General features: G+C 37.8%; 1 protein-coding gene across 1 annotated transcript in view; it reads right to left on the bottom strand.

Moving 5' to 3' along the window:
* Positions 1 to 17,441, bottom strand: part of hibch (3-hydroxyisobutyryl-CoA hydrolase) — a 46,396-nt gene continuing 28,955 nt past the window's right edge. Inside the window, exons 12-14 of the mRNA XM_061926206.2 lie at positions 8,773 to 8,892; positions 6,427 to 6,460; positions 1 to 2,000 (exon numbers count right to left, since the gene is read on the bottom strand). Coding sequence (XP_061782190.1) covers positions 1,885 to 2,000; positions 6,427 to 6,460; positions 8,773 to 8,892 — 270 coding nt within the window. The 3' untranslated portion in view covers positions 1 to 1,884. The remainder of the gene's footprint in view (positions 2,001 to 6,426; positions 6,461 to 8,772; positions 8,893 to 17,441) is intronic.

Here is a 17,441-nt window from a genome sequence, read left to right as displayed (position 1 = left end):
TAATACTTCTATCTTGGAGACTGTGTATATGTAAGTAATGCAGTGCATCCACAAATTATTCACAGCTCTTCACTTTTTCCACATTTTATGTTACAGCCTTATTACAAAATGTAATAAATTCATTTTTGTCCCAAAAATTTTAAACACAAAACCTCACAATGTGAAAGTTTTTTTTATTTTTTTTAGAAAATTTTGTAAATGTATTCAAAATAAAAAAAAAAAAAAAAAGAAATCACTTGTATTCACAGCCTTTCGTCAATACTTAATTGATGCAGCTTTGATCAGATGATCAGTTGAAACAGGATGCCCCATAGCAAAGGCTGTAAATACTTTTGTACATGTGATTTCTGAGTTGTTTTTAAATAGATTTGCAAAAATTAAAAAACTTTTTTTCACTGTCATTATGGTGTGATGTGTGTAGAATTTTGAGGACAACAATTATTTTTTTCCACTATGGAATTAGGCTGCAACATAAAATGTGGTAAAAGTGAAGCGCTGTCAATGCTTATATTGACAAATTTATTTTAGACTGCAATATTGTTCAACTTAGGACACTTTTTACATATATTTAGCTTGTGTGCTATTGTGTACTTAGCTGGTGTGTAGTTACTATCTACTAATAGCCTTTACCTTTTGTAACCGACTTGACAAAATATTGTGCAAGAAAAGTCCAACCACATGCGCTTTTTGGAGGACATTTAGATGTTAATTGGCTGTCCAACTTTGTACAAGTAAACATGCTACAGGGCTGCTTGTATTGACACTAATATCGGAGATTTTAGATGCATGATGATATAATCCGATAATTGTTTTTTTTTGCCTTTGTCGAACCAATATCCAATATCAATAACAAATCGGGACACCCCTAATTTTTATAGCTTAATAATAACAGCTAGCGGAAATCGAGTGCCGTCTCCTTTCTGAAGACATTTTTTCCACCACTACGTCTTGGCCCTCTGTTTTGAGCTGTAATTGGATTTGGCTTTATACACATTGATGATTTAAAGGTGTTTGGAAAGTGTTGCTAGGACTTGAGAGAACACAAAGCAGAGATGCGCGCCATCATTGCAGCTGTATGATCCATATAAGGAGATGTGTGTGAACAAGCGGCTCATCACAGCACTGCCAAGAACTAAAGAATAAACGCCAGAGTTTTTTGTCGTGGTGACTACTTTAAACTTTGACTTTTGTCTCACATTTACACAAAACATTCATCATTGACATTGTCACCTCATATACAACTTCCTGCAGGACTGTCAGTTGACATCATTCTGTTTACGCCTACAGTTGTCAAGTGGTAAACACAATCTTTTACAGCAGATCATTTAGCTGTCAAAACCTAGCTGGAAACTAAATGAATGTACAGTCATGTTGAACACTAATAAGTATTGGGAGATGAAGGTCCAATGTTGCCATGGCAATGAAGGGGATGCTTTAAGTCCCTGGTCAGCTTTAATTGGCTCACCAATAATAATTGTGTACATTTCTACAGGCTGTAAACCTTTTGATTCCTGTCTTCTAATAAAATATGTTTTAATGTATTCTTTATTTCTTTAAAATGGCAATACATGATTTTGAACATATTTAGGGTAAAATTACAGTTTAGGACTCCATCTGCGGTGTGGTATTGTAAAAATAATACCATTGTTATATAATTAAAAGGTTTTTAGCAGTTTTATCCATGATCACAGGATGGCATGCAGTCATTTCTTGATTAACAGACACAAAAGAGCAAGAGAAGAATTCTGGAGTAGGGTTGCACAATTCTAGAAAAAATGTCAATCATTATTTCCTTGCTTAGACGATTTTTGTCCACACGCATACATTATTTTGTTTTCTCTTTACAATCCTAATGTGCTCTAAGTGTGAAGGTGCCGGATGACATTAAAAAGACATATCCATCTCTCCAAGCGAAGAGAAGCACTGGTCCACACTCTGGTCAGACACCTCCTCCAAAGTTGGTGGGTTCCATTTGGGATTCTGATCCTTGTCAACCAGAACTAAAACAGAAATATGTTAACTTAAAAAAGATCTCAGAGACACATCAACCATAGAAGTAATATTAGCACTAGGGATGGGTACTGAATTTGGTGCGTTTACATGTATCGACTGAATTCCGTCGGTACTACCAAGTACCGTTTCACATAAAATCAAACGGTACCATACATCGATTTTGTTGCATGTGGCGTCACGTCTGGTTGAAGACTCAGCAACAGATCAAACAGGCGTATTCATAGTATACAAGCCAACAAAGCAAGTATGCCTGATAGAAAACACTGAAAAGTAAAACATCACTTTTAAAAATGTGCTAGCTTGATGCTAATTTACATAAACAGTACAGGCCAAAAGTTTGGACACATCTTCTCATTCAATGCATGTTCTTTATTTTCATGACTATTTACATTGTAGATTGTCACTGAAGGCATCAAAACTATGAATGAACACATGTGGAGGTATGTACTTGACAAAAAAATGTGAAATAACTGAAAAAATGTTTTATATTCTAGTTTCTTCAAAATAGCCAACCTTTGCTCTGATTAGGCAAAGGGGCCAACAAGTGATAAACAATTCTGGGAACTCCAAGACTGTTGGAAAACCATTTAAGATGACTACCTCTTGAAGCTCAGCGAGAGAATGCCAAGAGTGTGCAAAGCAGTAATCAGAGCAAAGGGTGGCTATTTTGAAGAAACTAGAATATAAAACATGTTTTCAGTTATTTCACCATGTTTTGTTAGGTAACATAACTCCACAGTTTTGATGCCTTCGGTGACACTCTACAATGTAAATGGTCACGAAAATAAAGAAAACGCATTGAATGAGAATGTGTGTCCAAACTTTTGGCCTGTACTGTACATGCTACTGAGTAGCACTAACAATTTTACATTTGTTAATGAAAACTACAAATAAGAAGCATGTTACATTCAAACCGCTGGTGTGTAATAAGTACAATAAGAATAAACACTTTGTAGGTCTCAACAAAGACAAGACATAATGGCAAAGACTACTTCCTGACTACGGCAACACACCTAAAACAAACTGAAATGAATGCATGCAAACAAGATATAACATTAGCTCAGTGTTAAATGTTTAATAGAGATGATATTTTATCATTAAACAAATGAACATTTATTACCAGATGGACACACACAAAGGTACAGAAAATTGGTACCGTTGAGTAGCTGTTCAAATGTGAGGTACCCATCCCTAGTCCTTTGGCAATCTGTTCTTATTTAGTAGTGTAAACATAGCCTTGCGAGAAGGAAAAGTTGTGATAATGTGTGTAATGTTCATGACTAAAAGAGGGTCAAACAACTGCTAAGTAGCTAAGAAGCATGATCAGTACCTTCAGAATTTTGGGGACTTTTGTGATTGTTGCGGCCTAAAATGCCTGAGTTTGTGGCAGCTTTAAAAAAAAAAAAAAAGTTTTGTACATATTTTACAAATTTGTGATCAATATTTTAAGTGTTCTTTGACAGACTGAAATGTGTGGTCACAGGGACCACAAATAATCTGTCTAGATGATGTGTAGTACGCAGGCTCCATCTAGTAGTTCTCAAAAAAATCACTTCATCAAATATTGTATTGACGTGACATGTTTTATTTTCCTATATTCAAACAGTGTTACTGTTCCTACTATGTGTAATGTTACAGTGACCAAAACATTAAATATAGTGGTAAAATAAAACCCACTGCCTTGTTTTTAATGAATATTTAGGCCTACTACGCTACTGCATTTTAATGATGGTCATTGGAGAGACAAGTGTTTTCTGAGGTGGTACTTGGTCAAAAAAAAGAAGTTTGAGAACCACTGGCTATATACAGTAGATTGATTCCCTTTATTGTCATTGTCATTTCAAAAGTCTTTCTTTGCTGCATCCGCTCCGATTCATTCCTTGTAGTCATGTCATGTTCGTAGTACAATTAATGATCATTTATTTATGCTGTCTGCTATTTAACATCAGCATCGCCGGCAGACGTAAAGATTGTAATCTGTGTCAATATTACAGCAGACATCATGTACAACAGCGCTAGGCTGTTAACTTAACGAGCAGCAGATGCCTGGAAAAGCAATACACTAAAAGGAAATAAGCGCCTCCCAGTGCACACGGCGTATGACCAATAGTCGCATTAGAGAGTGTGTATTGACACTGGGACTCCACATGTAGGTGTTAAAATACCAAAAAATTAACTATTTGAGAAATCAGACTAAATAAGTGCATGGAAATGTAATGAATGTAAGATAATATGTCCAAAGTGTAAACGAACAGACTGGAAGAGTGATGTAGCTTTGGGTTGTTAATGTAGCAGATGCCTGCTACAAGCAGCTTTTCAGTGCGCTAGAAACTTCTACATTTGACGTGCGCGTTTGAGCGCTGTTCAGAAACAAATGAAATTGGGCAACATGATGATGATAGGCCAAAATGTGCCAGGACGTTGCGGGGATTGGAGAAATTTGCAGGTGTTGGTTGAATTCGCATACATTGGCACAGTTGCAACGTTGCCAAATCCTGGAGGAACTGAAGCTTGGTAAAACGTAAAAGCAAGAAATATCACTTAAAGGGGAATCAGAATTATTTTTCTAAATGTTGCCTCTCATTCACAATTCCTGTGTGAGACAAGAACATATACCGTATTTTTCGGAGTATAAGTCGCACCTGCCGAAAATGCATAATAAAAAAGGATAAAAACATATATAAGTATATTGTAGCGTCCCGGAGTTAGTGCTGCAAGGGGTTATGGGTATTTGTTCTGTTGTGTTTATGTTGTGTTACTGTGCGGATGTTCTCCCGAAATGTGTTCGTCATTCTTGTTTGGTGTGGGTTCACAGTGTGGCGCATATTTGTAACAGTGTTACAAAGCTATTTATACAGCCACCCTCAGTGTGACCTGTATGGCTGTTGATCAAGTATGCTTTGCATTCACTTGTGTGTGTGAAAAGCCATAGATATTATGTGACTGGGCCGGCACGCAAAGGCAGTGCCTTTAAGGTTTATTGGTGCTCTGTACTTCTCCCTACGTCTGTGTACACAGCGGCGTTTTAAAAAGTCATACATTTTCATTTTTGAAACCGATACCGATAATTTTGAAACCGATACCGATAATTTCCGATATTACATTTTAAAGCATTTATCGTTTAAAGCATTTATTGGCCGATAATATCGGACATCTCTAGCTAAAAGTTTAGAACGCTGAGTGCTTAGCAGATCATACTATAGTGAAACACCAAGCATCATGTATTTGTATTGCTAAGTGCTAAACAAGAAATTCAAACTATGAACATAATAAAACAATCACATATTGAACAATGTCTGCTCTCATGACTTGTGTTTCCGTTTAGATGATTAATTCAGCATAATCCTCCCTGAGGTAAAATTTTAAAAAAAAGGTGACGCAAATGAGCGTCTTTTTGTGTCGATCAACTTCTTGGCTAAAAGCCACAACCTTCTACTATCCAGGTGAGAGGCATGATTTATAGTTTAGCACAAACTTTCACCAACTCAGAGGTGATGCAGCAACTCACCGGCTCAGTATTTCAATAGTTGCATAAATGACCTCTCTGTGATGATGGCGTCGCTAAAAGTAGTTCCTCTGCCTTAGCTCTTGTAATAACAATATCGCCAAACATGCATAATGTAAATACAGTATTGTTGTCGGTTTTTTGATGTTTTTTTAGAGGGCTTTATGTGCTGTGAAGTATGGGACGAATATTACAAATTAGAATGCATAAAAAAGAGAAAAACATGCGTGTTCTTGTCTCACATAGGGATTGTGAATGATAAAAAGGGCAGTTCCCCTTTAACTTGTGTTGAAAACTGAATTAAAATACTCAAAATTGATCATTACGTTCGGGTCAGTACATTAAATGGAATTATAAACTGTATATCTTTAGTAAACAGCTGTAAATTACTGAGATTTTCAATCTACTACCACATCTATAGCCTTAATAGTTTTTCAACAGCAGCTAGCCATTAACTTTTGCCATGTATAAGTTAGTAAAGGTTAACTTTATTAATAAATAACAGGGACGTGAATCTTTCAACAGCACCCGATTCAAATCGATTCCGATCCATTGGGTGACGTTTTGATTCAGAATCGAATCAAAACAATATTTTATTTGGGATTTAAATTTGAATAAAAACTTTTCACAACAGGTTACAAAAGCTCCTCTTGGCTGCTGATGTATGTATCAAGTAAGTGGCCTAAAAAAGCGCATTTTCAAAAAAACATCCCTTTTCTATACCACTTATCCCCAATAGGGTTGCGAGAAAGCTGGAGCCTATCTCAGCTGACTTCCAACCAGAAGCAGGGTACAACTCTATACTGGGTTTTAAAAATGTATTCATAGAGATTTGGATGTTTTGGCACCCCTGAGAAATAATCATCATATAAAACCTTAATAAATATTTTAAAGTAATTGCAACTTACCAGCTCTCACGCCCTCGTAAAAGTCACAGCCCCGCTGCAAAGCCACAAAAACAATAAAATGAGCTGGAATCTTCTTTAGCTCAGCAAGTCCATGGTTATATTACATCACACACAGTGTTAATCTCGAATGAAACTGAACAATTTAGAATTGATGTGATACATTTACAGTAAGTTGCACAAACACATATAGATTGTAGCTTATGAAACATCAACAGTGACATCATTATTAACGATGCACTTAAATGACAGCGCAAGTAACACACACACCCTAATGTGTTGGTGTAAGTCAGGGCTATTCAACTAAATTGCTTTAGGGGCCACATTTTCAGAAAGCTAAGGACCAGGGCGCCGGACTTCTCCCTTCACAATTAGTCATATTTTATATAAACCAGCATCCTTTACAGGAGATTTTTGATTTTCTTTTTTATAGCAAAAAAGCTAATCAAAGATCATTTTAATGACAGCACTCTATAAGGTTATTAAAAATCTGCTGCAAAAATCTCTGTCTTGCAGGTTTTTTTAACTGAACTGGCAGGCCACCATTTAAATAGCCCAAAGGATGAAAAACAAAGGACCTAAACTGGAACCTTGAGGAACACCAGTAATATAACTAAGGACGTTGAACAAATGACTACTGACTGCATCTGAACTAAACAAACTACAGCAACATCTTGGTTACATAAATTTGTCCAAAAAGGAAAGGACTCAAAGGGGTGCCTTTGAGGATCGCCTCAGTTATGTAAATCACAAATTTAGACCCCAGTGTTCTGTTTGATAGCAAAGTTAAAATGTTAACGCAAGGATCTGCCAATTTGTTTATAGTGGTCCAAGTTCCTCCATACAACAGGAGCACACTAGGGTATTTAGGAATTTGAAGTTTTGAATTGAACTCAGGGGCCGATATGGTTATATACTATTTTATTTCCATTTATACCCCCATTATTTACTTTTTAAATTTGATCTCAATTCTGTACACCAATGTTCCCTTTAATTTTTAATGTGTGTGAGCAAACGCACAAACTCCCTGAGCATTTAGTGGAGCACATGTGAGCAACATCAGACGTGCACACTCTGGCCACACCAGCGTCACACCTGTCCCAAACCTGACATCATAACAATTGAAATGTTTTATTCAAATAATCTTCTGATATAAGTGATTTTGCTCTCTTACAATGACAATAACAAAAAACATGTTTTTCATGACCTATGTGCTAGTATTGTATGTCTGGCTGCGGGTCCTGCCTTTAAAAGAAATGTTACCCCTTTCAGAGATTACATTTAGTTCCTGTAAAATACATCTTTTTATTAGTATTTATGAAATCTAGTGACAATATTTCAAGAATAATATCCTTAGATTAACATTCTTAATAAATGGCAGTAAAATAAGCACACATCTGATTGAGGAGTCAGAGTGTTACAACCTGGCATTTACACAATGTGTGGCGTTGGGGTTGTCCGACTTTTTGTGTGGCCATAAACGCAGCACTGGCTAAGTGCCATGAGTGCGTGTGTTGGTGCAGGTGAGACGGAGCGGGCGGCTTCTGTTGAAACGACGGATGACAAAGTTGGTTTAAGCCTGGTTTGTATGGCAGAAAATGACCAGTTTTTATAGATACAAGTTTTTTTTACTCATGTTTTTGGTGTGGTTACAAACAGTTTTGATCAATAAAGTGATTGATGGAATTCCTGTCCGTAAAGTGTCTCGACAGACCATAATTGAACTGTGTTGACAAAGATTGTTTTATTCATTGGGGCCACTCTTGTTGTCACATGTCACTCACAGAGTTGCATTGCAAAATCATACAGAATAAATTGTAATGTGGTTATTTTGTTTAAAGTTCAGATGGGATTTTTGATTTCCTGCGCGGCATTAATTTGCTGTGCGCAGAGGACGCGTGAGCGGCGCGCACCTTAGAGGGAACGTTGCTGTACATTGCTGCTGGAATTTTAATTTTCCTGAGGGAACTTTCCTAAAGGAATCAATAAAGTACTATCTATCTATCTATCTATTCCCTGGCCGCCAGTTGAATAGCCCTGGTGTACATTGATGATTTGTATCTATACATTTAGGTAGAATTGAAGAACAGATGTAACTTCAACTCCTCATACTGCAAAATGTCCTATATCCATCCATTGAGGTGCTGTTAGAAAGAACATGCGTTGTTTGTAACATGCGTTACTGCATGGAAACAATGTGTTGAAATGAAAGGTATTATTCTATACAGGAAGAGGTGTTTGCAACATAGAAAGAACATGCGTTGTTTGTAACTGCATGGAAACAATGTGTTGAAATAAAAGCTATTCTTCTAAACAGGAAGAGGTGTTTGCAAGTGTGGAGGTCTTTACCAAACAGGCCTGGCTCAGGCGATACTCCATGACAAACACGTCCTGCAGGCTTAGCGTAGCACCGGCCTGCAGCTGCTTGTAGGTTATTTTCAGGGAGGTGGGAGACATCCGGGACAATATCTGCAGGAGGACACACATGGAAAATAAAAGCTGATTTGATAGGTTGCTCATTCACTTTTTTTTCAAAAACGCCTTAAAAAACATTTCTGCGGTCTATAATTGACAGACATACAGAGGAACCTCCAAAAATATATATTACAGCAAAAACATGGAGGTGGAAGCATTTTGCTTTAGTGATTTCTCTCTGTTGGGTGCAGAAACAATTCACTACATTGAGCAAACAAACAATCATTGAGTTGTAGTTTTTACTGTTTGTGTATTCCACTCTCTTTGCTCTCCCTCTCTACCTGTTGTGCAGCAATTATAATCTGCTAAAACAAACATCTCAATAAATTACTGTAGAATATCCTGTAAAAGTTGTTCGATTTGCAGGATTTCAATTAAGACTTAGAGACCAATTAAAGTAAAGGTTCAGGAATTGTTTGCAGTTAGTTTTTGGATTAGATCACAAACCTAGTAGTGAACAATATTACGCAAAGATACATTTTTGTTTGTAATGCATTACTAAAGTCAGACAAAAACCCAATCGTATGAAAACCAAAGCATTTTTCCCATTAAAGAAATCATGTAAATCCAACAAATCCGTTAGACACCCAAACATTTTATAGACAATAATTAGAATTTTACGTGCCATAATGAAAAATACCTAAAATTCATAAATTAACATTTAAAATCACTTTTAAATTTATTGAAGAATCTTGTTTGCAACGATGACGAGAAGCAAATATAGTAGAGTAGAGGACAGTGGAACCACCTTGCACTATGCTATGAATTCTTTACTGAGTTCAATAGTGCTTCTCACACTCTTTATCAAATTGTTGGCACTCAAAACTAAGAACGGCCTTTGGACCTTTACATTTTAATCACCCGTACGAAATCCGTACTTTTAAATCAGTGCCAGTGCTTGGAAAAATAGAAAATGCACATTTTTGTAAAAAACAAAGAAAAAAACCATTCATCCATTCATGCATCCATTTACTACCACTGGTCCCGCTCAGTGTCCAAGTTTGTGACATTCAAGTTCAACAGACTAGTAATTGAAGTACTATACGTAAATATATTCAATGGTAACTAGGTAATACATTCAAAAATAGGAAATATAATCAACAAAAAATCGACAAAATTATTGCAGCATTAAAGAAGATAGAGAATGTGCAAAAAACAACTTGCTTATGTTGTAATGTTGACGCTCACAATTCCGGTGGTTCATGAAAGCTTATTGCTCGCCGTAACCGTCATTGGTGCATAACAAGCAAGTGCCGTGTTGTTGTAGCTACCGATGGTGGCTACTAGCGATGTACTGAGGACTGCTGTTGCTATGTTAAGGTTGGCAATAAAGAGCCAGAGTCAGACTCTGTATGCTTCTGTTTTGACGCTACATTACTTGTACCTTACTTTTAATACATTACCTACAATATGTTACTTGTACAATAACACTACTACTACATTACTAACAATATGTTACTTGTACATTGTCACTATCACTACATTACTTGTACTTATACAATATCACTACTACTACTACTACATTACTTGCAAGACCTAGTGCATTCCTTACAAGACGTTACTTGTACAATATCATTACTACTACTACTGCATTACTCATGAAACCTAACTTGTACAATATAACTACTACTATATGACTTAAAAGATGTTACTTAATTTTACTACTACTACATTCCTTAAAAGACGTTACTTGCACAATATCACCGCCAGGCACTTGTTGCAGGTGGCTGAGATTGCATTTATTTGGCACCAAGTTGAGGCTTCGGGAGCTACTTCTATTTACCGTCTAGTTACTACCGTTTACGTTGGCACCAGGTTTTGGTACCCATTCCTACCAGCAACTTTCTGTGGATTATTTTGTAGCTGTACTCAAAAACGTAGTCACCAATAATTTTTTCTATTATGTGCTGGCAAACAAACTACTTTGTTACGCACATTGTTTGACTGTACGATTACCGAAACCCATCCATCCATCCATCTTCTTCCGCTTATCCGAGGTCGGGTCGCGGGGGCAGCAGCCTAAGCAGGGAAGCCCAGACTTTCCTCTCCCCAGCCACTTCGTCCAGCTCTTCCCGGGGGATCCCGAGGCGTTCCCAGGCCAGCCGGGATACATAGTCTTCCCAATGTGTCCTGGGTCTTCCCCGTGGCCTCCTACCGGTTGGACGTGCCCTAAACACCTCCCTAGGGAGGCGTTCGGGTGGCATCCTGACCAGATGCCCGAACCACCTCATCTGGCTCCTCTCGGTGTGGAGGAGCAGCGGCTTTACTTTGAGCTCCCCCCGGATGACAGAGCTTCTCACCCTATCTCTAAGGGAGAGCCCCGCCACCCGGCGGAGGAAACTCATTTCGGCTGCTTGTACCCGTGATCTTGTCCTTTCGGTCATAACCCAAAGCTCATGACCATAGGTGAGGATGGGAACGTAGATCGACCGGTAAATTGAGAGCTTTGCCTTCCGGCTCAGCTCCTTCTTCACCACAACGGATCGATACAGTGTCCGCATTACTGAAGACGTCGCACCAATCCGCCTGTCGATCTCACGATCCACTCTTCCCTCACTTCTGAACAAGACTCCTAGGTACTTGAACTCCTCCACTTGGGGCAGGGTCTCCCCAACCCGGAGATGGCACTCCACCCTTTTCCGGACGAGAACCATGGACTCGGACTTGGAGGTGCTGATTCTCATTCCAGTCGCTTCACACTCGGCTGCGAACCGATCCAGTGAGAGCTGAAGATCCTGGCCAGATGAAGCCATCAGGACCACATCATCTGTGAAAAGCAGAGACCTAATCCTGCAGCCACCAAACCGGACCCCTCAACGCCTTGACTGCGCCTAGAAATTCTGTCCATTAAAGTTATGAACAGAATCGGTGACAAAGGGCAGCCTTGGCGGAGTCCAACCCTCACTGGAAACGTGCCTGTCTTACTGCCGGCAATGCGGACCAAGCTCCGAAACGGTATACAAAAACTTGACGAAAAATATAAACAGACTATATAAGTTTCATTGTTTGAATTGAACTACTGAACTAAATGGCCTTTTAAAAGATATTCAAATTCATTAAAATTGACCTTTACATGCTGAAGGTGTTAAAGATAGATACGGCTGAGGAAGTGAAATTCAATGTCAAATGGGATTTTTATTTTCATCTTCGAAAAGCACGGTGGAAGAGGGGTTAGTGCATCTGCCTCACAATACGAAGGTCCTGGGTTTGATCCTGTGCTCGGGATCTTTCTGTGTGGAGTTTGCATGTTCTCCCCGTGACTGCGTGGGTTCCCTCCGGGTACTCCGGCTTCCTCCCACCTCCAAAGACATGCACCTGGGGATAGGTTGATTGGCAACACTAAATGGTCCCTAGTGTGTGAATGTGAGTGTGAATGTTGTCTGTCTATCTGTGTTGGCCCTGCGATGAGGTGGCGACCTCTCCAGGGTGTACCCCGCCTTCCGCCCGAATGCAGCTGGGATAGGCTCCAGCACCCCCCGCGACCCCAAACGAGACAAGTGGTAGAAAATGGATGGATGGCTCTTCGAAAATGTTTATTTACACGAAGAGAAAAAAAGGGGCAACATGTATCTGCAACAGATCTGGAATCTGCACTGATCATCTGTCAGTGGGGGATTTTTATCAATTGTAAAGTGGTTTTGGATTATTAAACCAGTGTGATCAGGAGAACAAAGCATGTGGGGGGGGGAAGGGTCTATAATCTGAGGTATTTGTATAATCTCTCCTTGGATTGACCTCATTGGACGATGCAAATGGATATTAGGCAAAAAACAGAATTAGGGAAATTAGTTTTACTGAAGCTACTTTATGAAATGCAGCCACTCTTAAATCCCACATGAGGGACTGTGGTCAAGCCAAGAAGGCACAAGACCAGGATGAGACTAACCCCATTAGGGATTTAACTGAGGTAACAGCTAATTACTAACATACGCTGGCATGACCTGGCTCTGTTCCAGTGCCTTCACAGAGGTTTGCCAGATGGCAAGAAAACAGAAAATACATCTCCCTTACTTTGTGAATAAGATGAAAGCTTCCGCACTAACGCCTTTGTACACACAATTATTTTTCATCATCATCATATTATGGTTATAGTTTAGTTAATTTGGAGCCTGCAAAAAGTTACGAAATAGTATATCACATATTTCCGGTTTCACATTATAGCATGTCCGAAAAGGGGTAGGAAGAAGAAATGTTTATTTAATCCTAACCCCTTTCAATTTTATAGCAAATTTTAACACATTTGTTCAAATCCTGTGCTAAGAATCTGAATAAACAAATACATAATAAATTAATTGTTCATCAATAAATAGTTAAATAGTGTATGTTGTGAATCCCATAATGAGATTAATAGGATTATCTCATCTTTTATTAAGTCTCACGATGTTTGTCAGGATTCTTCTTCTTTGTACTTTTTAAACACTTGGAGTTTGAACAATTTCTTAAAGTGGATCAGAGGTGGGTAGAGTAGCCAGAAATTGTACTCAAGTAAGAGTACTGTTACTTTAGAGATTTATTACTCAAGTAAAAGTAAGGAGTAGTCACCCAAATATTTACTTGAGTAAAAGTAAAAAGTATGTTGTGAAAAAACTACTCAAGTACTGAGTAACTGATGAGTAACATACACACTCATATCATATATATATATATATATATATATATATATATATATATATACATACATATACATTGATATATACAGTATATAATTTATAAGTATTTATTTTGCTGTTTTTGTTTACATGTTAAAGGTGTTTTAATGAATATACATGCATGTTTAACATATAGATTCCTTTCTTTAATGAAGACTAGAATATAAGTTGGTGTATTACCTGATTCTGATGACTTGCATTGATTGTAATCAGACAGTCGTGATGATAACGTCCACGTTTTCAAATGGAGGAGAAGAAAAGTTCCTCCTTTCTGTACAATACCACATGAAAGTGGTGGGTTTTTGGCATCCTATTTGTCCAGCTTCCATATTCGTTTTTATACACTTTACAAGAAATATATTGGCGTTAAACTCCGTAGCTTGCTAGCTTGTTTGCGCTGGCTTTCGGAGACTCTTGTTTTGAAAGCGCAGGCGCGATGGCGCGGCACTTTTATTGTGAAGACAGGAACGTCCTCATGTGCGGTCAGTCTTGAGGCTTTTGACGGTACGGTTGAAATAAAACAAGTATCTTTTTTCCCTCACACTTTTGATTGATTGATTGGAACTTTTATTAGTAGATTGCACAGTACAGTATATATTCCGTACAATTGACCACTAAATGGTAACACCCCAATAAGTTTTTCAACTTGTTTAAGTCAGGTCATGTGACCACCTGGCTCTGTTTGATTGGTCCAACGTCACCAGTGACTGCATCTGATTGGTGGAACAAAGTGAAACGTCACCAGTAAGGCAGGCACTTTGAAGGTCTGTCTGACAGACCAAAACAAACAAAGCGTGCATTAACAGATGGATAAAAATTAGTAGCGAGTAGCGAGCTGAATGTAGATAAAAGTAGCGGAGTAAAAGTAGCGTTCCTTCTCTATAAATATACTTAAGTAAAAGTATGTTGTATTAAAACTACTCTTAGAAGTACAATTTATCCCAAAAGTTACTCAAGTAGATGTAACGGAGTAAATGTAGCGCGTTACTACCCACCTCTGAAGTGGATCATAATAGTACTTTGAGATTGGTTTTATTTGAACATACTGTATATAGTTTCAAAATGTTGCATCACATCTTTACATTTTCATTACAATATATCCAAAAAGGAGTAGGAAGAAGCAGTGCTCATTTAATCGAACCCCTTTTCCACTCCCTATCAATGACTTTGTTCAGTGCCTGTACTCTGTATGTACACATTTCAAACATTTTATACATTACAATCGGTGCAGTGTTAAAACAACAGTTTTCTTCATAACAAGGTAAGTCACTTTTGATGAGATAGATATTATCTCCTTTTTATTTTACTCGTGTTCAAGATATTTACCAGTAGTATTCTTCTTTGTACTTTGTAAACACTTGTAGTTTGAACAGTTTGATCATATTAGGACATAGTTTCGCTTCGTTACTTAATCAATTTCATAATTTAATTCCACATACTAATATGCTAAAAGTCTTAAGTGTTGTGCGTGCATACAAATGTTTTAGGTTACATTTTTCTCTAAAGTTATATTTCTCATCTTTTGTTGAGAAGTATTGTTGTACATTCTTGGGTAGCAGGTTATAGTTTGCTCTGTATATTATTTTAACTGTTTGTAAATTAATCAAATCATTACATTTCAATATTCTTGATTCAATAAATAAATGGTTTGTATGTTCTCTGTATCTATCATTATGTATTATCCTAATTGACCTTTTTTAGTAACAATTAATGAATTTGTAGTTATTTCCCCATATTTTCCCCATACTTTGTTTGACTTTATTGCTTAACCAATTCCATAATTAAATTTTACATACTAAAGGTTTTAAGTGTTGTACGTGCATACAAATACATTTTTCCCTAAGGTTATATTTCTTCTCTTTTGTTGAGAATAATTGTTGTACATTCTTGGGTATCAGGTTACAGTTTGCAATGTGCATGATGGACACGTTGGAGGGACTATGTCTCACAGCTGGCCTGGGAACACCTTGGTGTACCCCCTGTGGAACTAGAGGAGGCGGCTAGGGACAGGGAAGTCTGGGCATCTCTGCTTAGACTGCTGCCCCCGTGACCCAGACTCGAATAAGCGGCGAAAAATAGATGGATGGATTGATGTGCATGACTGTAGCTGTTTGTAAACACACCAAATCATTGAATTTCAATATATTATTATAATTCCACAGATTTGATCATTCAAGAATTAGAGCTTGGTTGAGGTCGACTGAGTAATCACAAGGGGTGTAACGGTTCGCCTTAATCATGGTTCGGTACGTACCGTACTTCGGTTTTAATGACACAATTTGGTCCATTCTCAGAACAGTAAATTTAGCTTTTGTGTTTAATGATTTTTAAAATTAAACACAAAAAATGAAATCTGCTGACAGGTTATTCTCCAATAGATGAAATTCCATCCTATCCATCCATTTTCTACCGCTTGTCCCTCTCAGTGTTGCGGGGGGGTGCTGGAGCCGATCCCAGCTGCATTCGGGAAGGCGAGGTACACCCTGGACAAGTCGCCAGCTCATCGCAGGGCCAACACAGATAAACAGACAACATTCACACTCACATGCACACACTAGGGCCAGTTTAGTGTTGCCAATCAACCTATCCCAAGTTGCATGTCTTTAGAGGTGAGAGGAAGCCGGAGTACCCGGAGGGAACCCACACAGTCACTGGCAGAACATGCAAACTCCACACAGAAAGACCCAGAGCCCAGGGATCGAACCCAGGACCTTCTTATTGTGAGGCACCCACACTATATTATTTTCCACTGTGATGCCCAAAGGATGAAATTACTAAATAAAATAAAATATATACATAAGAAATACAAATTGAAGTACAAGGTGGCAGGCACTTGAATACATTTTGGGCATTAAAAATGCTAAAACTCCAGACACAACTTTATTCCGATACTCTACTGATATTGGGGGCCTTGAGTATTGGCTGATACTGATTTAGATCCAATAAGATATCAGCAGAAATTATAAATAACTTTAATATTTTGTCAGGTGGAATATTAGGAAAGGCTTGATCAAGTGAAATTAGTCAAACACAGAAACAATGGTAGGTTTGAAAAACACTAACCTTTTTTATTATTAACTGTCTTTGGACTTATGCTGTCTTTAAATTTGAAGTAGAGAAGTAATTGTTGTTTTAGCGAAACCTAATGGACACAATAATTCATTAATTTAAGATCATGCCACAGTAAATTGAATGATGTGGACTTGGGATGTCCCGATCCAGGTTTTTGCACTTCCGATCCGATACCGATATTGTTTTTGCACTTCCGATCCGATACCGATACTGACCGATACCGATACTGACTGATACTGGCCTATCCGAGCATGTATTAAAGTTTAAAGTTATTTAGCCTACTTAGTTGTCAGAATCATGTTGAAAAGGGTTTTAGTACTCTTGATAACAACTAGCCAGCGGAATTAGGGGAGTTTGAATAATACACAATGGTTGGTAACAAGAAACTGACCTGTTTATTCAAGGATAAACACAAAATAGACAAAATTATACGTGACAAACAGAAATGGCATCATTGAACTAGGGCTGGGCGATATGGCCTTTTTTTAATATTGCGATATTTTAAGGCCATATTGCGATACACGATATACATCTCGATATTTTGCCTCAGCCTTGAATGAACACTTGATGCATATAATCACATCAGTACGATGATTCTATGTGTTTTGATTGATTGATTGAGACTTTTATTAGTAGGTTGCACAGTGAAGTACATATTCCGTACAATTGACCACTAAATGGTAACACCCCAATAAGTTGTTTTTTTAAGTCAGGGTCCACTTAAATTGATTCATGATACAGATATATACTATCAGATATATACTATCATCATAATACAGTCATCACGCAAGATAATCACATTGAATTATTTACATTATTTAT

This window comes from Nerophis lumbriciformis, linkage group LG31 (genome assembly GCF_033978685.3).
Source record: "Nerophis lumbriciformis linkage group LG31, RoL_Nlum_v2.1, whole genome shotgun sequence".
In the NCBI taxonomy this organism is placed as follows: Eukaryota; Metazoa; Chordata; class Actinopteri; order Syngnathiformes; family Syngnathidae; genus Nerophis; species Nerophis lumbriciformis.
Note: the sequence above shows the minus strand (reverse complement) of the source record. Positions and strands in the feature narration are given on the sequence as shown.